General features: G+C 52.5%; 1 protein-coding gene across 5 annotated transcripts in view; it reads left to right on the top strand.

Moving 5' to 3' along the window:
* The first annotated feature begins 225 nt into the window (after window positions 1-225).
* LOC105687236 (metabotropic glutamate receptor 7) overlaps window positions 226-20839 on the top strand; it is a 48999-nt gene continuing 28385 nt past the window's right edge. The window contains exons 1-4 of one of the 5 annotated variants that reach the window (XM_048654993.1): window positions 229-1387; window positions 1543-1673; window positions 15340-15600; window positions 16491-16706. In XM_048654993.1, coding sequence (XP_048510950.1) covers window positions 15439-15600; window positions 16491-16706 — 378 coding nt within the window. In that variant the 5' untranslated portion in view covers window positions 229-1387; window positions 1543-1673; window positions 15340-15438. Of the gene's footprint in view, window positions 1674-2497; window positions 2665-15339; window positions 15601-16490; window positions 16707-18499; window positions 18628-20839 lie in introns of those variants that run through there. The other 4 variants (XM_048654995.1, XM_048654992.1, XM_048654991.1 and 1 more) reach the window with 4 other exon arrangements.

A 20839-nucleotide genomic window follows, 5' to 3' on the forward strand; every position in this document is an offset into this window, starting at 1 on the left:
ATCGGATTTGGCACCGCGATCACTCATACTCATCCGCGGATTTATTTTCCTCATTTTATCGCACCGTCATCGTACTCAGGTACATCCACCGCGGGGGGGTGGTTGGTTCTCCCTCGACTAGCGTATGTGACGTGCGGTTGACGTCATAATTAAAGTGCCTATTTTCCACTCGACTGAAACGAAGCTCGGCTAGGGCCCAAAGCTTCGCATGCATCAGTCGAGCGGCGTGCCTCGGATAATAGACTTTGTTGTTCTACTCCTTGGCTGGTTCCTAGAAACTGGAGCGATGGAAGTTTCAGCATCAGTTATTCATTTCTCGAAAGTTTCGCAACCGAAGTCATCCAATTTTCGGAGGAACAAGGCGAACGAGCGTAATCGAGACGAGGATACTCGAAAAACAAGCCGGTGTTACAAGCGGAAAGTGACGCTTACATCCCCCCCCTCCACCCCCCCATTCCGGGTATACGTGAATGACGAATGATCAATTATTCGATTTCAATGAATAATTGCCGAATGGAATTGTCGACCGTACGAAAACGTATTTTCGCATTATATGTATTTTCGCGGGTGTTGACGCTATGCTTGAACGAATAGAGCGGAATTCTATCCGTACAATAGCGCAGACATCACCGTCAAAAGATGATAGCCTCCGGTGAGGTATAATTATGCGGTGCAACGATTTAATTACCAACGGGACGTCGTCGATAACAATTAATGTCCGTTTGTTACAAAGCTCGACGCCTGCGCTTTCGAACAGCGGCGCTAGAATTTTTTTTTTTTTTTTGTTTTTTATTCCTTTCAACACATCGCGAATCGATCACGTACCCGTACACCGCACTTGTAACGGGCGTGTATCGCATTATGAATAATAAATCTTAACTGCCCCCTACGGCTTCGGACCCATTGGTCAATCGATATATAACACGGGAGCTTTGACGATCCTTGACAGGATATTGCGAATAAATATTCACCGGGCATCCGCGTTCCCGATGTTCGACCATGAGAGAGTAGGCGGGATGCGGGGAGAGAGAGAGAGAGAAAGAAAAATAAAAATAAATAAATAAATAAATAACAATAAAAACATATTCCATAAAAGTATCGTGCAGTTGCCTCAACAGGTTGGACATCGTTGGCAATACGGCGGACCTACGTAGGCATGTGCATCAACGTTTGCAACGCTGATCCCGCTGGATTCCCTACACTTCGTTTCCATCGGTTCGGTGGCAACAACAACATAAACTCACCCGACCCGAGTTCCGATCGCAATCTATTTATAACCGTAGTCGTTCGCGAGAATCGGCGCGCTCGAGTCTGACGGATTCGACCTTCGGGCTCGGGGCGTGTTACGGTTACAACCGTTGGGATTGAAGCCCGAGCATAGAATCGGGTATATCGGAATGTTTACTTTTACAATCGAGGCTGTTGTTACAATTGAGCGTGGAGCGGAATTTCCGTTTCACTCAGTCTCAACTCGGCCCGCCGTGGCGTCGTACGTCGTACGTCGATCTTCGATTAATTATAAAATGTACGCGGTGTTTACAGGTGTACGAAAATAGCGGTGCAACTTATTCTTCGATTCTACGCTGCGGTCGGAAAAATCGCTACGAGGATGCTTCCGTCCGAAACGTTCCGGACGATCTTTGCGCCGTTCCAGGGAACCTCCACGTCGCGGGGTGAGTCCAGAAAAAAATTAATAAATTACCGATACCAGGCTAGAACATTATTTCGATCTGAAAAGCTGCAATCATGATGCAAATTCCCTTCGATCTTTCCTCGTCGACGCTCGACGATCATTTCGAGATCTCTTCGAACGAGCGCGCAATTGATACCACACCGCATGCGATCGTCGCGGGTCGTTGTAGGGGGGTGTAAAAATTGCCACCGTTCGAGCGCGAAATGTGGCGCTGGGTTATTCGTACGTACGTCGGTAAGAGGGTCCGATTGCCCCCGTTGTACGGCGGCGGTGAGGAACGCGCGCCGCTTTCTATCGTTCGTTCGTCGGGGGTCGCGAACGTCTGGCTCGCATATCGACGTCACGGGCGTCGCGTAAAAAAAAAAGGTCGGGCAACCTACTCGTCCTCGTGCTCCCGTAGCGTAATCATCCCCTCGCGGGTCGGGCGTTACGCCACCGCCTCCGGTCCTCCGGTCCTCCGGATCGCCCGAACGACGAGGAGTCCGAGACTCGAGATACGGGGTGATCTAATACCCCCACCCCCACCCCCATCCCCCTCACCTATGTGGGACAGCGGTTTATAAAAGCCCGCGGACGGACGTCGGAGTCGCGTTCGACATTGAACGCGGGCGAACGTTTGTCTTGCGTGAGTCTCCGTCGGTGGCTGCGGAAGGTATATCGGGGAATCTGGGTGGCGACTGTCTGGTGTGCGCCGAGGGGCGAGCCGCGGGCGAACGCGGGGTAGGGGGGTGAGCTTTCGCCTTTCGGGAGGCGCTTGCGCCAAGGGTGGTATAAAATCGGCGAGGTCTCGCGGGTCGCGCCAGTCCGACCGCGGTACCGGTTGCGGTGTAAACGAAAATCCGCGAGCCGCCACCGCGCGATTTATCATTTCGACGATGCTTCACGTTCGCCACTGAAAGACGCGTCGTCTCCTCTCCGAAGAGCATCCCCGGCTAACCCCCCATCGGCCCGAGGGGCCGCACCAAATTTCTGTACGTTCAACGCTCAACGATCGAAGTATACCGTATACGTCTACGTGTGTATACGAACAATGATTTCAGTTTCACACGCGTTGCTCGTTTACTTTCAGTTACTGAATTTTTGTTTTTTCTATTTTCAACCACCCACCGCCCATCCGCTCACCCCGACGCCCTCGAATCTGTTTTATCCCCGCGAACGATCGTTTGTCGCATTTGACGTTGTTGTTTGTTTTTTTTTTTTTGTCCATTCGTACGCAACACGCGCGACGATTTATTCGCCCACCTCTCGTCTGACGTAAAACTGCGGGAATTTTTCCTATTCGCGGGGGCCGACCCGTACGAACGAGTATTAAATTGTGTTTGTATACGCGCGCGACTGCGAAGTAGATGGAAAAGAAGATATGGAAGGCGCATCGGTGAATAAATTAATCGTGAATCCCTTTGGGGGATGAGAAATCAACCGAACGGTTAACGGAGATCGAGGAGAATGCAAGAGAGATCGTAGGTGGAACACAGTGTCGTGTAGCTCCTCCGTCGTGCGAAGAAATGGGAGCGAACTAGTTCGAAGATCGTCGACGAATCGTTGACCGAGTGAAAAATGTATCCTCGTTTTTCCCAACGTCGCTAACGCGGAATTCTCCTCCGTCAAAATTCACCACCTGCGATCAGGGGAGGTACGCGGAGGACGAACTTAAGGAGGACCTCTCTCGTTTCGCCCCTACGTTCCAACGTTAATTGACAAAACGTCGCGTGGATTCGCGGTCCGGAATCGACGCGAATCGTAGCGAATATCGAGTCGGTCCCCCCCCCCCCCCCCCCCCCCGCCAGATCGTTATCGCCAGAGGTCATCCGTCCCGTCGCGCGTCGCGGTTCAGCGACCGTCGGAAGCGTCGAAATTGGCGACGAGAGACTGGAAAATAATCAACGGACGACCACCGAGAGGTCGGCGACGTTCCGTCGTCCAACGAACGGGGGAAAAATCTGGAAAAACTACCCCTTCGGTGTCGCGGTGCAGGTACGCGGCAGACGTGATGTGGAAAACTCCGGAGTTCCGACAACGCGAGACCGACGTGCCTCGACGCAGGCGCGCTACTTCGATAACAGAGAATTTTGAGCGGGGAGCTGGAAATTACTTGATCGTGTAATTAACGCGTGAATATTCTCCGGTAACTCGAGTACGGCGGGGTGGAGGGGGTGAAGGGGATTGAGGGGGTGAGGGGGGGGTAAAGGATGTATCCAATTTCACAAAGCGAGTGGTATCCTAAATAGCTCCGGGCGGCCGCGCTTCCGTCCGTCCGTCCGTCCGTTGTTCCGACGTTGCGAGAACGAGCTCGAATACGAGGAGGCCGATAACCGCGGGAATGGCTGACGAGCGTGTTTCAATCGTTAATTGGACGATCCCCGCGTCAGTGAGTCCGACGAGTCGCGCTCTCTTTGACAAATTGTACAACAATCGATCGTCGAAACGTGCGACTCACTCCGAACGGGCGATCGTTTCCCCCACGATCAAAGGTGAAACGGAACGGAACACCTGTACGAATCCGTCCGATCGATCAATTATTCCCGAAGATGGAAATCTCGACGATCCCCCCCCGTCGTCGCGGATATCGCCCTCTCTTATCGCGTCGCGTCGTTTAAACGTTGATCGGTGCGTATCGGCTGATATTTATTCGGGGGGGGGGGGAATCGCAACCGGTGCAGCAGCAGGTGGCGGTGCCCTTCCCCCGATACGGACTCGTCGAAGTTGAAGCGACAGCCGGGGATCCGGTTTACGATCTCCGACGGCGTACGCCACCCCTAATTCCCGCGCTCCCGCTCCCCCCGTCGGATTCAATTATACGTCGGATCCGTCGACGGATCGTCGTAACCGCCTAGCGTTCCCCGGAAAACAGTCGTCGAACTCGGCTACTCCGGTATCCATCCCCCTTTTTCCAGAGGGACTCCCGCCCCTCCCTCCCCCCGTCCTCCCTCCCCGATCCCTCGGGTATCCCGCGGAATCGAATCAATTCGAAAGTTACATACCCCAGCCGGCGGGATTGTCGCGATTCCTCGGGAATTCGATCGTCTCGGACGTCTCGTGTCGTGAGTTGAGAGGGAACGTGCAGTGCGTCGACGGCGAACGAGCGACCGGCTTTACGGTCGCGGAATCGTATTTCCGCGTAACTGCGAAAATTCCGCCTCCTCCTCCTCCTCCGCCGACTTCCCCTACGGGGGGGTTCCCAGGGCGACGACGACCGTGCGGCGGTCAGCGTCGAATTAGGCCATTCCGGATAATTAGTTGTCGATGGTTAGTAGCGCGGTGACGTAGCGGAGCTACGGGGCTAACTCGAAAACCACCCCGCAGATCGATAAAACGCCGGTGGTTCGCGCTTCTGGCGGATTCGCCTCGCGGTTATATACATATATACATACACGTGTGGGTGAAACGAGCGAGGGAATTTTACGGAGAAACATCGACTGGAATTCGGGATTTCGAGGGCGCAAAAAAAAAACGCGACCGCCACCCCCACCCCCACCCCCATCCCCCTCGCCCCCCTCTCTCCCGCCGAACGAGACTATAAATACTGTTTTACTTTCCCGTAAATATCGTCCCGGTCACGTACCGCCCGACACCCAGGAAATATTCCCGTCCAATTCGGAGGCGGCGCCGCTACAGGCGTACGTGCTCGACCCCGAGGACGACGTGACTCCGGTCCGCGGGGCGTGAGAGACACGCGGACGCGTCCGACACCCGGGGAATGCGCTTTACCTGCCCTAAAAATGCGCCCGATTCCGGCTTCGAGGGGTAAAGGGGGGTTTGACTTCTCGTTCTCCTCCTCCTCCTCCAGAACGACGTCCCCGTTGTCCCGCGGGATGAAAGACGGACGGCAAAAGAGGTTGGCGAAGGACGACGTACGACGGCGAGAACTCGATAGTTCGGAAGCTACGCGGAAAACCGACGAGGAAGTCGCGGTAATTCGATAATTAGGCTTTCACGTAACCCCTTCGTTGGCAAATTGTTATCCGGGCTTCCCCTAAGCGCCGCGGAATATAAGCCGGTTGAAAAAAATTCGCGGATGACGCGGGACGGACGGATGATGGATGTGGGTGTTCGGAGGGTTACGCGGTACGCGAGGGTCCGATTCGAAGACCTGTAAAACCCGGGTTATAAATAAATGAACCGAAACGCAGCGGGTTAAATCTCCAGTTTTTTTTCTTTTTTCTCTACTTTCTTTCTTTCTCTTCCTGCCCCGTACCGTCGACCCCGTCATAATTCAGCGACGCAAATTCGGGCGGACGGCGAGCGACTTTACGGCTTTTAGGCGAACTCCGGAGTAGCTCGAGGGACGAAGTGCTCTGAAAAGCGTCGAACGTCCTCCTCCCCCGCGTCGCTACGAGCGCCGAGGATCGGAACGTTTCGCCGATAATTAGGGAGGAGACGGTTGATCCCGCGGGCGGGGAAAATTACGACCGCCGCCGGGTAGCGAAAGGGGTGGTGGCCAATCGAAGCAGCAATCACTCGGTTTGAAGATAAGAACGCGTTGCCGAAATCGAGATCCGAAAGGCGATTCTCGGCGTCGTCCCGAAGTTTTCGCCTCCGTTACGCGGAGCCTTCGGTAGGGTATGCGCTTTTCGAAGCCCCGAAAGCCGCCGGGAGCGTCTCGTCCGGGTCGGGACGACAAGGAGCAACGGGAAGTCCGCGATAAGTTCGACGCCGAAGAGCCGCGTACCCGCGGGGCTCCGTCGAATATCAAAGGGGGTTCTCCGTCGCGAGGCGAAAGTTGGCCCCCTAACTTTCGCCGGAGCCGTGGCGACGAATTAAATCGACTTTCGCGATAAACCCTTCAAAGGGAAGGCGAGTCGCGCGGACGGAACCGGCTGAGCCTTTAACGGGAAATTGTCGGCGGACGACGACCGTCGTCTCTTTTGCCGAGCGGTCCTCGAGCTGAAATAAAATATCCCCGCAGCGACGACGACGACGAAGCTGACGATCTCTGACGAGCCGTCGGAATTCGAGGAGAACCGCGAAACGCCGCGCCTCGCCGCAAACGAGCCGAGCGGAAATCTAGCGCGGAATAATAATCGCGAACGCGGCACGCGTCAGACGCGTAATCACCCCTTAGTGGAAATATGCCGTCGAATCGGAGGCGACGTCGCATTCCTCGGCTCGACGGCACGTGCGTCCGTTTTCGCAGTTTCGGCTTCCGCCGGCCCCCGGATCGGGTGAATATTTAATCGGAGGATTAGCCCCGCGTGCGGTTTAATTATTTCTTTACGACGCTCGTAACGCCGGAGACGGCACCCGGGGACGACGCCGTCGCTCGGTGTAAACCGCCCGACACCCCCCGAGTTTTCATTGGCCTCGAAATTTATGAACATCATAATCGGACGCGACGGTTACGCCGAACGCAACAATCGGGGAATCCGCCTCGTTTGTTTTTTTTACTACTGAAAAAATTTCTTCGCAAGGAATTCCAAAGCGAATTATCCAACTTTCGACGTTCTCCACTGTCTTCGAGCGAGTTAGAGTTCCTTCAAATACGGGGTTTCTTTTTTCGAGTTCCGAGGGATTCCTCGATCATCGTGCGGGGACCGTGTGCTCTGTACTCGACTCGATCGACTTTGGGCCGAACTCGTGCCAATCTCGAAACAAATCCCCCGTTCGATTACCCTCGGTCGAGTGCAGATATTCCCCCTCCGGGGTGGAACGGACGCATTTTCCCCCAAAGTAAAAGTATCGGGACGACGACGACGAGTCGTCGCGCGTAAAGGTCGTTCAATTATTTACGAAGACTCCGGTAAATAGATTTTAACGACTTTCCGTACATCCTTACGGCAGTTAAGCGCGGTGGCGAGGCGAGGCGAGGCGAGGGCGAGGGTAAGGGGGCTCGGTTTTAATAGAAACTGACGCTGACGCGTCATTCGTTTTCATTAGTCAACCGTACACCTAATCGTAACAACCTTGCCTCGCCGAAAGTTCTAAGAAAATTTAAATTAAACTTGCCGAAGGTATTTTGTCGCCAAACTTTGCCCGCGGACGAATTAAAACTTTATCCCGGTGACGCGGAGCGGCGTTGTTACCCCGGCGTCGACACGCGTCGTCGACTTAACAATTATCGAACGGAGAGAACGACGAACGTAGAAAAAAGGACGAAACGGAGGATATTTTTTTTGGGCCCGAGACGAATTCCGTTTTCCTAAAAATCCTCCACCAGACGCCGACCAACTTTGGACGGACGCTACTTCGCGCTAGCTTCCTTCGAGAGGGAAAACTCGCATCCGGCACTTTTGGCACCGGAAACCTGCGAAGAAACGCGAACGATCCGACCGGCGAATGTGGGGTGAAAAAAAACAAAAAAAAAAAAAAAAAAACTAAAATCATAAATAACGGGAATCGAGTTGAAATTTTTTTCCATCCTCAAAACGAACCTCTCTCTTTTTTGACGATATCGTCGTTTTCCGCACCCCTCGCGTCACACGAATGCGAAAAAAAGTCGCCCCGAAGTTCCCGCACTATACCGCGACGAATACAACGAAAGAAGAAAATAACCAGACGGCTGGCGTTGCGTTGGTGAAATAAATAAAAAAAAAACGAAGAAAAAAAAAAATATAGCGCGCGGATCGACCTGCACTCAACCCGATTCCGTTATCCGCCGTTCGTCTCCGTCACACTTTTGTTATTGTTTACCGGCTGGCGGAGAGAACCCTTTTCACGCGTCGTTAGGTATCCCACGCCGCGCGTGTTGTCGATCGACTCGGTCCGGCTCGAAGGAATCAAAACGAGTCGGCTCGTCGAAAACGCCTTATTCCGATCGCCCTAATCTCGAGCGAGGTGGGGGAAGGGGAGATTTTTTTTTCCCTTCGTCGGCCACCGCCGCCGCCGTTACACCCTTGAAGAATTTGAACGAAGGAAAATAAACGGAGTCGTCCACCTAGCCGGCTGTAAAAATGGCGAGGACGGTTGAACGGGTCGCGGGGTTCCGGGACGATAAAAAGAAATATTAGTTATCTTTTAGCATCTTGGGGAAGAAGAGCTGTGTCTCAGCCAGCGAGGGTACGAGCCGTTGGAAAGTTTGTCCGAGCACGTCGTTCGATCGTAATCTGAAAAATTTATTTCGCTTCGCAGCGAGCTGAATTTTCTCGTCGATCGATCGACGACGAAACTGTAGGGGGTGGGTGGGGGGGAGAAAAAAGAAAAAATAAATTAACCGAGTCACGAGTCGCGAAGGGTCCTTTCGAACGAAATCCGGCGAATTATTCCCCGCCACGAAACGCTCGGAAGAGTTGAAGAATAATTTATCCACTCGTACGAGTGGCCTCGAGTATTTCTGCAATTTTTTTTCTCTCTCCCCTCCTACGAATTTTAAAATTCCCAAAGGCGAGCGAGCAAAAGTTCGCAAACGGAATCGCGAAACGACTTCGTTTTTATACTCGTCCCCCTTTGCGCGTGTTTCGTTTCATCCGATTACTTTTTCCTCTCATTCGTCGAATCGACGACGAACGGGCGATTATCATCCGTTCGCGTCGAACGCGCGCCCCTCGTCAATTCCCCCGTAATCATCGAGGCCGTTTCCCAAAAATTCGCGGCGAATTTCGCGGCCACAGCTCGCTCGCTCGCCCGCCCGTAGAGCGCGAGTAGTAGACTCCGCGTATGGTCGGCCGCCCCGCCGCCTGCCTGCCGCAGTAGTGCGAGTCGCGATACGGTCAGCCCGTCGCTCGCTCGGCTCGCGCTACTTTTATTACCTCCCCTCGCTCGCTGGGGCCGCGGTGGGCGCCGCTTCGCGAATTCGTCGATTCCTCCCGATTTAGATCGTCGTTCCCGAGGATCTAAAAATCGGGTCCAGTTCGCCGTTGGACGACGACGCGTCCGCCGGGCTGCCCTCGAGGAGAGTGGAAAAAGCGCGGCGGTTGCTCCCGCGTTCTTTTTTTCCGTTCTCGAAGCGTTCGGGCGACCCCCTAACTCGCTCGGATTTATGTACTCTCCTTTATTTAACCTTTTCAAAGGACGACGTTTCACCCAACGTCGCTTTATCGCGGCTGAGAATAATAACAACGTTTTCCGACGAGATCCCTGGCCGCATCTGCGCGGCGTGGTCGTACGCCGAGTGCCTCCCGCATTCCGCTTCGTTCTTATTTTTCGCCCCGCTTCTCGCCTCTCTTTTACCGGAGACTCGTCTCCTCGGTTTTATGAGCGGGCGCTATTTTTCAGTTTGACAAATTACTCGTCACGCCCAACGGCGGCAGCTACATTACCTCGATTCGCTGTCACCCGCCGCCGCACGTGCGACGAACTACGCGAGTTACGTGAAAATTCGAGCGGAGATTCCTTACGGTTTTCTATCACCTGAGCGGACCGAGGGCCCTACTTTCCTCCTACGAGGATCGTCGAATCTTCGTACCACGTAGAGCGAGCTTTCGCGATTCACCTTGTCGATAACCACTTCGCGTACGGAGTGGTGGAGCGGGGGGGGGGGGGGGGGTGGGGGATCTGTTTTCCCTACCGATCTATAGAGTGGCCCTTTATCAATAACTCGTTGAGAATAATAACGGGGGGTGAGGGTAAGACGTGGCGCGCCAGCCACTTTCGTCCGCAACCGCTCTCCTTCATTTATCTTCGGCGTTATTTTCGTACGGTTTGTTTTTCGCGAACGCGACGTTCCTCTGCAAAATCGCACTCGACCCCCGGTGCCTCGAAACGATCGGGAGATCGTGTTGACCCCCCGCGGCCTCTTTCAATCGATCGATCGCCCGCGCCGTTTCGACGCGAGTTTTCAAATTTTCCAATTGTCGGTCGCGAACGAAATGCGGAGAGAAAGAAAGAAAGAAAAAAAAAACATAAAAATAAAAACGAAAAACACAAAAAGCGATCAACGTCCGCGGGGAATTGGTTGTCACGGGCCGGGTATCCGCACATATCCACCCGCGGGAAATTCCGGGGGACGACGACGACGACGACGCGTCTCCGATGCACCGAAATGGCCGCGGGCAGCCACGCAACGAGTGTCGACCGCTTTTCAGCGATCGTTCCGACGGGTTGCCCGGGTCGTTGGCTCGACGAGTGCCGGGGAAACCTCGTCGACGGGGGGGGAGGGGGAGGCGGGGGGCGTCCCGGTACAGAGAAAACCAATTAGAGAATCCACTCCGCGGGATGACGTGTGTGCCGACGGAGGGACGGACGGACGGACGCCACCGCGAACCGAGATCCCTGATTCGGATCCTTAGCGTTCCACGCGTTCAACGGCGTAACTCCTCCGATTCCGCCGTTGGCCGAAATCGGAGGAGCTTCGAAAAAAAACCTGGGAAAAGGAGGGAAACGAGGTCTAAGGGAGGGGAACGAGCCCTTCGAATCGGCGTCTTGGAAAATTGTGAGAAAAAATAGAGAAAAAAAATCCCGGAGATCGAAACGGCAAAGGGCCAGCGAGTTCGCCGCGCGTCGGGGAAGTTACGACCGTTTCGGTGTAACGGTACGGAATCCTGTAGCGAGAGGAAAGTACAGCGCGAAATGGATCCCCGTTTGTTTAACGTTCGTAGGGAAGCGTCGGCACCGCTCTCTCTCTCTCTCGGTAAAAACGGTGTAACGGCCCGGCCGTTACGGAGGTAAGGCAAGTTTATTGCAAATTAGGGAGCCGCGCCGTTTACGTCCCTCGGAGGCCCTTGCGGCCGTGCCACCTACGGCCCTCGCCGGATTTAACGCGCACGCACCACCCCCTCGATTTTGGTGCGAATCCGCCGCAACGCGATACGAAACGGCCGCGTCCCACCGGCGACGTTTTAATCCGAAGGGGGGGAGGTGATCGCGGAGCGAAAACAAAAATGGATCCCCTTTCGGACGTGGACCTCGGGCGATGCGCGATTCGCGTTAGCGGGTAAATGAGGTCGCGCGTAACGGAGATTATCGCCCAACTCCGAATATCGAGTACACCTAAATTCGACGTCCTTTTTGCGATTATCTTTTTGTTTTTCGTCGTGCGGTGCGCGCGGAAACGCGGAGGTGAACGCTCCGAGCGAGGAGCGAGGCGGAGGGGACGGACGGACTTTTCCTCCGCAGATCGTAGAGGCAGATACCGTTCCAACGGGGATATTTCCCCCCCGCGAAAGACACCCCGCGGTGGACGTAATCACTTTCTCCACCCTTTGGAACGCGAAAGTCCCGCAGGGATCCAACTCAGATAGGAATCCATGTTACGACCGGTTTACCTACTACTCGCTATCGGGGTCGAACTGTGATTCATCAAGCGAACTCGTTTCTCCTTTTATTTATTTTTTTCTGTTTCATTTTATTTTATTTTCGAAATCCGACGGGTAAATAACGACGAAGCGGAGCGCGAATCGCCGGGACATCGGTACAAAAAGTGATCGGACACCGGGAGACTTTGGATCCGAGTGTTTTTTTTTCTTTGTTTTCGTTTTTTTTTTTTCCTCCCCCACCCCCCAATCGGGTCGCGGGACGCCGTAGTTTTTCCAACACTCGGACGTTCCGATTCCACTTGTCGATCGAGAGCCCCCCGCTTTTTTTCCAGTCGAAGGTGCTCCGAGTCGAAAACAATGACGGTCGGCGGTGAAGCGGTCGGAAGGGGTGGGTGGGTGGGTGGGTGGGTCGGTAGAGCCAATACCAGAAGCTGTCGTTGGTTTTTCAACCGGCGGCGAAGGGATGTTGAAAAAGAATTCCTTTACCGCTGGCACGCGCGACGCGAGAAACATTTTCGTTCGATTTAAATGCGCGTACGCGTCGCGAGCGTGCGGCACGTAATATATTCCGTCTGATTGACTGACTGGAGAAGGCGGCGAATGCCGGGTGGGAGAGGTAAAAGGAGAAACTTCTTTATATTTGCACTTCCAACTTCCAAGACTTTTCGACGTGCGCGTAGGACATCAAAACCTTGTTATCGGGGGGTAAACAGTGCCGCTCCAATTTATTCCACTTCAAGGGAGGAAATTGCCGGCGAGTTATTTTCGGCCTGCGATAATCGAGAGCGCCGTTCCACTTTTGGCACGCCGAGGAGAGAGAGAGAGAGAGAGAAAGAAACATAAAAAACGAAAATAAATAAAAGTAAAAGAAAAAAAACGAAAAAAAAATCCTCCAATCGAACGAACGCCTCCTTTTCGCTAGCTGCCGTTGCCACCGTCGCGGAACGAGTGGCGATAAAACGGAGCAATAACCCGGGCATGTTTTATCGTAGGCGCGAGTCATATCTGGGGGAAAAAAAAAAGGTACAAAACAAAGCGCACCTTTTCATTCCACCTTGCGCCTTTTCCTTTCGTTTCATCGTACGAAACTAATAGCGCGTGATGCGGAAAAAAAAAAGTGTAGGGCCGGAATCAGGGGGGCGAGGGGGTGGCCGGCTCGCGGGAAAAGGGTCCAGCCGATATTCGTCGAAACCTTCTAACGAAGGCGACGTCGTCATTCCCTCTTTTCGCGGGGAAGACGCGATATTCCTCTCGCGGCAATGAATTGGCAAGGAAAATTTTTTCGGCGATCTTTGAAGTGTCGTGGCGAATTTATTAGCGATATTTTATAATCCGACGACGATGTCGTTGTTTCAATTTGGCGGCGGTAGCTGTGGAGAGTAATCATCCGCCCTCCCTCCCTCCCTTCCTTCTTCTTTTTTTTTTTCATCATCATCCCCTTCGTTTCTGTGTCATTTCGTTCACGTGGTGGAAGACCGACGACGGTGATCATTAAATTCGCCAACCGCAGGAAGCGAAGTTAATCGCAGTTTTCAGGGACGGCGGCCACGCTTATCGTTACACCTCGCCACGGGATCGGGGAGCCGCTTTCGAAATTATTTCAACGCCGCGAATGTAACGAAGTACGGTTAAACTACCCTCCCGTCAAAGCGTACACGCCCGACGTCACAATTTCACCTCAAAGGGTACACGCCGAGGCGTCGCGAAGCTTCGTCTCGTAGTTTAATAATTTCGACGTCCGGTGATAAACTTTCGCGGGGTTTTCCGAATCGTTTTAACGAACGACCCGGCCGATCCTGGACCAGCTTAAGCTTTCCATTTATTTCTCGATCCCTCGCACGCTTCGAGGCTTTCTGTGTGTACTTGGCCTGCACGCGTACGGAGATTTAAAAGTAATTCTTTTTTCCGTTGAGGAGGTCGAAGGAATCCTCTCCTCGAATTCGAGTCGGGATTTCGGAAGACCGAGAAACGAAAGTGGGATTCGAATTTCGAGGACAGTCGCGTATAATCGGGGACGAAGGGCTTGGAGAGAGCGAAATTTTTTTACGCGCCGTCTCATTCGGGACACGAGCGGCGGGATTTCTCCGGCACGGGCACGTCGAACTCTCGGTTTGAAATCGCAATTAATGCTAATGCGGTGTAACGACCAGCGAGGAGATTTTTCGTTTCGACGTTCCTCCGTTACCGCACACTCCGGATACCTTTTTTTTGTTTTTTTTTTTTGTTTTCTACCCTCCATTCCTTCGATAATTCCGTGAGTCTAAGTGTAATTATTAATATCTTTGCGAACGGAAGTTTCGCGGATTCCGTTGAAACGAAGAAAATTAGCAAACGAGACGAAGAGTTCGCTGAGAGTGAAAGCTTTCAAAGCGAACTAATATGAAAGGAAATGGAAAACGCGAATTAAACGAATACCGGCACTCGCGTACACGCCGTTCGCCTTTCGCTTTCCATCTGCCTGATATTTTTCCGCGAAGGTTATAAAACTACGGTTGAGAAAAAATAAAAATAAAATAAAATAATACCCTCGAAGAGAATCCGACGGGATTCGTTGGTTAGTTATCGATCGGCAACTAGTTCCAGCCGATCCGGTATTGAGCGTAATCAATCGGATCCGAGGAGGCGACTCTCAGGTAGCCCCGAAACTTCCGCGGAGGCTGAAATTCTTCGCCCTTAAAACTGAAACCGCCCAACCTACCCCCCCGGGGCGAAACTTTCTCCTTCAGATATCCACAAAAGGGGTTACTTTGTTCGCGCGGAGTCCGATTTTCGACGTTCGACGTCGTGAATTTTTTAAAACACCCTCTCGAACAGCCCGTAGTCGAAATCGGCGTGAGATTCCCCGATACACACGACGTCGTCGTCGTCGTCGTCGCCTGGAAAGTCAATTAAATCGGTACATCGATCCACCCCGGAGGGATATCCGGGAGGGTAGGGGTGGGGCGAGCTTTTTCATCCGAGATGCGCGTCGAGTATTTTTAAACGACGAACAAGATAACCCGGAGGCCTTCGGAACCTCCTCGATTCTTTTTCACGGGGGGGGGGGGGGGGGGTTGAAGATTCGCCTCGATTTTGAATTCAACGCGAACAGCGTTCCGCACCCGGAATCGCCACGTGTCGTCGAAACGGCGCGTGACGATCGTTTCGCTCTCTTTCGCTCGGAGGGAACACATCCGAGGAGCGACGCTGATTCGGGCAAAAAACTTCCCACCTCGTCACGCGAACGACGAGAGGGCCGGTCAATCGAGGGACCCTCCGCGTCGAATCCGCTTTTCAGGGCCTCTCTCAGATTCCGTTATCCCCTGAAATCGGCAAAGGCTACCGAGTAAAAGGGTAAGTCCGTCTCCGCGAGGTCCGGACCTCCGGGACGACTATAGGTAGATCGATGAGTCGAGTGGAACCACTAGATCCCGCGGATAGCGCAAGTTTTATCCTCGCCCTGGGTCATCGACCCGGCCGGCCTCGCAGCTTTGTCCCTGGCGGAGAATCACAGGCGCCCTTTGACGCGTTCTGTTTCAGCGGTATCCCGATCCCCCCGAGAGCCACCGGACGCCGAGTCGCCCTACCCTCTCGACCTTTGGCGGATTTCGTCGAGCCCACGGCACTCCGCGCGACGATATGACGAATCTCTGCCGCACGCTGCTGTGGATGTGCTGGTTCCTCGTGTTGATCGAGTGCTACGAGAAACCGAAGAACCACGACGAGGAGGACGAGAGCTCGAAACTCATAAGGATCGCGGGCGACATCATATTCGGGGGGATATTCCCGATGCACGAACAGGTGAGCGTGGTTTACATCCCCCTCCCTCCCCCTCCCTCTCTCCCTCCCTCCGCCCCCTCGATCGAATCGCCCGATCCGCGCGAAGGGAGGGCGGGGGATCGCCTCGCTACGGGGTAATCGCCGGTGAGCCAAGAACGGTGGGAGCGTGTTACCGGTATCAACTCGATTCGAATCTGATCCAGTCGAGACACCTTATCTCAAAAGAAATCTCACGGTTCGAATACCTTTTCGCTCGTTAGGAACTCCATAAAAGCTCAACTTCTCCGAGATAAGCTGCTTCCGGCGCACAGCTGGCTGCGTCTTTTTGGAATTTTCTTTAGTTTTTTTCTTCTTCTTCTTTCTTCTTCTTTTTCTTTTTCTTTTCTATTCTTTGTTCGCGCGAAACTGTTCTCGAATAGCAGGGATTTCTCCTCGCCCGACTCGCCGGGCTTAAGGTAGGCGAAATCGATCGAAGGGCCTCCAGTCAAAGCCGCCGTATATCTTATTACCCGTGGCTTGTTGTTTTTTTTGTTTTTTTTTCTTCCTCTTCTCTTCTTCTTCTTCAGAAATTGGTTGAGAAAAGGCGCGCGCGCTACCTCCTCGCAGTTGACTGAAAAAAAAAAAAAAAATCGGTAGAAATTGATCGACTCGTCGAACAGATTTACTGTTCTGCACGTAAAAAGGGCACAACGCCTCGCGTCATTCCGACGTACGACGGTTTATCGACGTGTTCGTTACTCGCCGTTTCGCCCTCCGAAAACTTTTATCAACGTTGGGGACTTGAAAAAGCGAAAAAAAATCGGACGCGAGATCGCGCGCGATCCACGGGGCGATTCCCTCCGCGATTTTTCCCCCCCACCCTCCCGCCGTTCGAATCGGTTTTGACAGCGCGCGACTCGTTCGGACACCAGGTGCCGGGTACTCTGGGGCAATCGCCCTGCGGGGCCGTCAAGGAGGAGAAGGGAGTCCAGCGTCTCGAGGCGATGCTCTACGCCCTCGACGAACTGAACAACGACACGACCCTCCTCCCGAACACCACGCTGGGCGGACTGATCCTCGACTCGTGCAGCAGCGATACCTACGCCCTTGACCAGAGCATGGAGTTCGTCAGATCCTACATGAATCAGGTGAGTCCACCCCACGACGTTCTCTTCTTGTTGTTTGTCCTCGCTAACGCGGCGCTCTTCGTTTTCGCCGCGTTTATCCCCGCTGGCGAATTTTCGCGGACCGATTCGCTATCGGTTTACGTTCAGTCGAAAGTTTCGACGGATTTGCATCGAACTTCCGGAAGCCTTACGCCGTCTACGTTGGCGTCGACTAGCCGAGAGTCAGATATGCGACGTATAAATAACGCGGGACGGAATCGATCATCTCGGACGTCGCGCGTTGTTTACTCGGCCTTGTTGACAAGTTTTTGATTCCTTTGGAAATTCCCCTACTCTCTCCGCGGGGTTTTTGTTTGTTTGTTTTTTTTGTTTTTTTTTTAGTTTTGCACGTCGACTCGAATCAATACGAGTATTACGTGTCCCGCGGCGGTACCGTCGTCATTCGTACCAACTCCGTGTGCGCGACGACGGGCGACGTTTTATTTACTCTTTTCCTCCGCATTTCGCGTACGAGCGAATGGAAATCCGCGCGAAACGGAACACAAGCGAAAATTCCAGCAAAGTCGTCGCTCTTCGGACGGACCGTACACCGGGTCAAACTACCCCCTCCCCTTATTTCAACTTCGCGCCAGGGGGGTGATTCTTTTCCACCCCCAAACGCGCGCGTCCCGCGGGACGCGTAACCCCCATGAATTTCGGGTAGCACGCGTCGAAGCGCAAAAATATGACCACCGGTCCGCGTAGATGCGTCCGAATATATATACAGTCAGTTGGGTTCAGTTCCTCCCGAAGGAACCGAAAAAGGGCGATAATGTGATGTACGCTGGCGGGAAAAGCGGTCGACGTTTCGGGGGTAGAATTTATCGCGGGGGGTCGTCGTCCGTCCGACACCCCGACTGGGAACTTTTGCCGATGTACTTTTTTTTCTCGGCTTCCGCGAGTCACCCCGAGTATCGGCGACGATCGAATTCCTCCGGTTCGCCCGCGGACAGCGAGCGGGAAAAAAGGTAGGAAGAGGGAAGCTGAGAGCAAACTCGCTTTTCGCCGAGGACGTCGATCCGTCGGAATCCGCGGACGAATTTTTATCCCGTTGCATCGGCGACGACGCCTCGATTTTCGACACGAGCGAAGTTTTCGACTGCCCCCCCCATTGGCATTCCAGTGGCAAACGGGGAACGTTCGGAGTGACGGGGGATTTTCCGTCGATATCCGTTTTTCGAAGGGCTCTGGCGGGGAGGGCCTTTTAATTTCGAGGATATCGATCGGGGCTCCGTTTCCTTGCCCTTCCGCGACCGTTTCATCCGGTGTAGAGCCGCGAGAGGTGTACGTGCCTCGGTTCCCCGCTCTCGCCCACCTGACTAATGCCGGAAGAAGAGGAATTTTATTACCGAGCAAACACAGGGCCGCCCCCCCCCCGCGCGCGCGCGTCCCTTCCCCTCCCCTCCGGTCGAAGGTCCTCGGCCCCGGCTGTTTATTTAGTCTGCGAAACCATTAGGAGGCACGAGACCCGGTCATTCTTCTCGCGCTAACTCTACGCTCCTTGTTCGTCCTTGTTCGTTGCCGCGTTTTCCACCACCCGTTCTACCAGCTATTGACCCAACATCTTCCGTACCGGCGAACCGCACCACCCCACCCCCCTCCTCCCTCCTCCTCCTCCTCCTCCTATCCCCTGGCAGATCCTCGCCGGTTCTCATCCCCCCCCGGCCGCACCTGACGCCGGACCGCCGCTACGCTACTCGGGAAATGGATACACAAATAGAGGAGAACCCCGAGCACTCGACGGGAACGAGGATACGAGCCCTCTACCCCCTCACCCTCGCCCTCGACCTACCGACTGCGTCACCACCGACTCCGCTGCCGCCGCCTTCTTCGTCTCCGAGGATACGGCGAGGGCTGATGGAATATCCACGCGGGTGCGGAACCTCCGCGAGGAGGAACAGAGGTAAGAAATCGCGTCGGGTTGAGCGACGAACGCGACGCCCGAAAATGCGGACATCGGCAACCTGCAGGGGAAGAAGACGTCGCGCTTCGTAGGGATCGATACACGGGCCCTTTTGCAGGGCGCAGTAGTTTCGCGTCTGCAAGGAGAGAAAGACCGGTGGAGAACGCCGGACGACGGTAATGTAGTTGAGAATTTTATTTCGGACTCCCTCGACGACGAGAGGGTGGATGTTTTTTTTTGTTCCCCTCCGAAGATCGGGAGTCGTCCGCCGAGCTTCGGCCGTTTCGTCTTGCTCGTTAGAGGGAACGAGAGTATAGCGGCGACGCGTCGTTTGTAGCCGAAACGCGAAAGCCGTCCTACCGATGAAAAAAAAAAAGGTAACCACCCTCCCCCCCCTCCCCCTCCCTTTCGAGTAACATGCGCCAATTTACCTTGGCTAATTGGCTTTGTAAACGCGGAGAGCGGGGGATTACCAAATGAAGGATCCCTTTGAAGGAAACACCCTATACCAACATCTACTCTCGACGATGTGCCGTTCTCCTCGTTTTCCTCCCTTGCAGGAAAATTTCATTTGGAATTGCCTGATGGGGGTAAGAAAATTTGATAGTTTTTTCTATTGCGAGATCGACGGTATCCTGAGGTAGTTTTACCTCAGAAGCACGAATGCTGCGAGCGAATCGAGCTGTCCCGAATTTTCAACATCTCAATTTTGTCGCTCTCTGGAAGAAAAATTCGTGATAACTCTTATCTGTTTAATTGATGGATCGATTATGGTTGCACATGAAAATTTCTGAGGTCAAAATACGTGAGGAAAGTGTCATACATTCAATTTTTTAACTACTTTACTTTTGGCTCAGAAATCGATTTCTTTTACTCGGTTTTTCAAGAGTAATCTCACGTATAATCAACTCAGGAATCCAAATCTAAAAGCTAACATCATCTACTCGTGCAATTGATCGAGTAATCATCGATTATTCGCTGTTGGGAGCAGAAAAATTACAAGCATATCGATTGGTTTTAGTCGTAGATCCACTTTGACTCGTCGCAATTCATGCATGCGTCAAAATATTCGAATTTCTCAATTCACCAGCAAACCCGAGCTTAGCTGGAGTCAGGTAGCTAGTAGCGTAGCGCTTTGTTGTGAGACGTCACCTTCGGGGCTGAGCAGAGGTCACGCCCCACAACAAACCGCGTGCCCGTGGCTACCTGACTCTAGCTGAGCTCGGGTTTGCTGGTGAATTGAAAAATTCGAATATTTCGACTCTTGGCATGAATTGCGACGAGTCAAAGTGGGTCTACGACTAAAGCCAATCGTTATGTCTTAATTTTTCTGCTCCCAACAGCGAATAATTGATGATTACTCGATCGATTTTTGAGAGAAAAATAAATCATCTTTTTAATTGGGTTTAATATGCTTTTCTTACGTATTTTGACCTCAGGAATCCGAATCTGAAAGAAAAATTGATCTATCCCTAGAATTGACCGAGTTATCGCCAATTTTCAGCTTTTTGGGGTCAAAAATAAAAAATTGATTTTATAATCTATATTAATGTAATTTGAGCTCAGGAATCCGAAAGTGGAAGTCAAATTAATCTATCTCTAAAATTGACCGAGTTATCCCTATTTTTTCGCATTTTTCGGCATAAATTTGAGGATATCTCGAAGGGAAAAAATCGTAGCTCAATTTGGACGACGGATTCGTGTTCCTGAGGTCAAAATACATAAGAAAAGTGCCATACGATCAATTTAAAAAAATAAAAAATTTTGGCCAAAATTTGAGATTTTTCCAAGGGGTACCCCTTACGATTTTTTCAAAATTTGGCCAAAAATTTTTATTTTTTAAAATTGATCGTATGGCACTTTTCTTATGTATTTTGACCTCAGGAACACGAATCCGTAGTCCGAATTGAGCTACGATTTTTTCCCTTCGAGATATCCTCGAATTTATGCCAAAAAATGCGAAAAAATAGGGATAACTCGGTCAATTTTATAGATGGATCAATTTTTCTCCTGGATTCAGATTCCTGAGCTCAAATTACATTAATATAGATTATAAAATCAATTTTTTATTTTTGACCCCAAAAAGCTGAAAATTGGCGATAACTCGGTCAATTCTAGAGATATACCAATTTTTCTTTCAGATTCGGATTCCTGAGATCAAAATACGTTAGAAAAGCATATTAAACCCAATTAAAAAAATGATTTATATTTC

This window comes from Athalia rosae, chromosome 5 (genome assembly GCF_917208135.1).
Source record: "Athalia rosae chromosome 5, iyAthRosa1.1, whole genome shotgun sequence".
NCBI lineage: Eukaryota > Metazoa > Arthropoda > Insecta > Hymenoptera > Athaliidae > Athalia > Athalia rosae.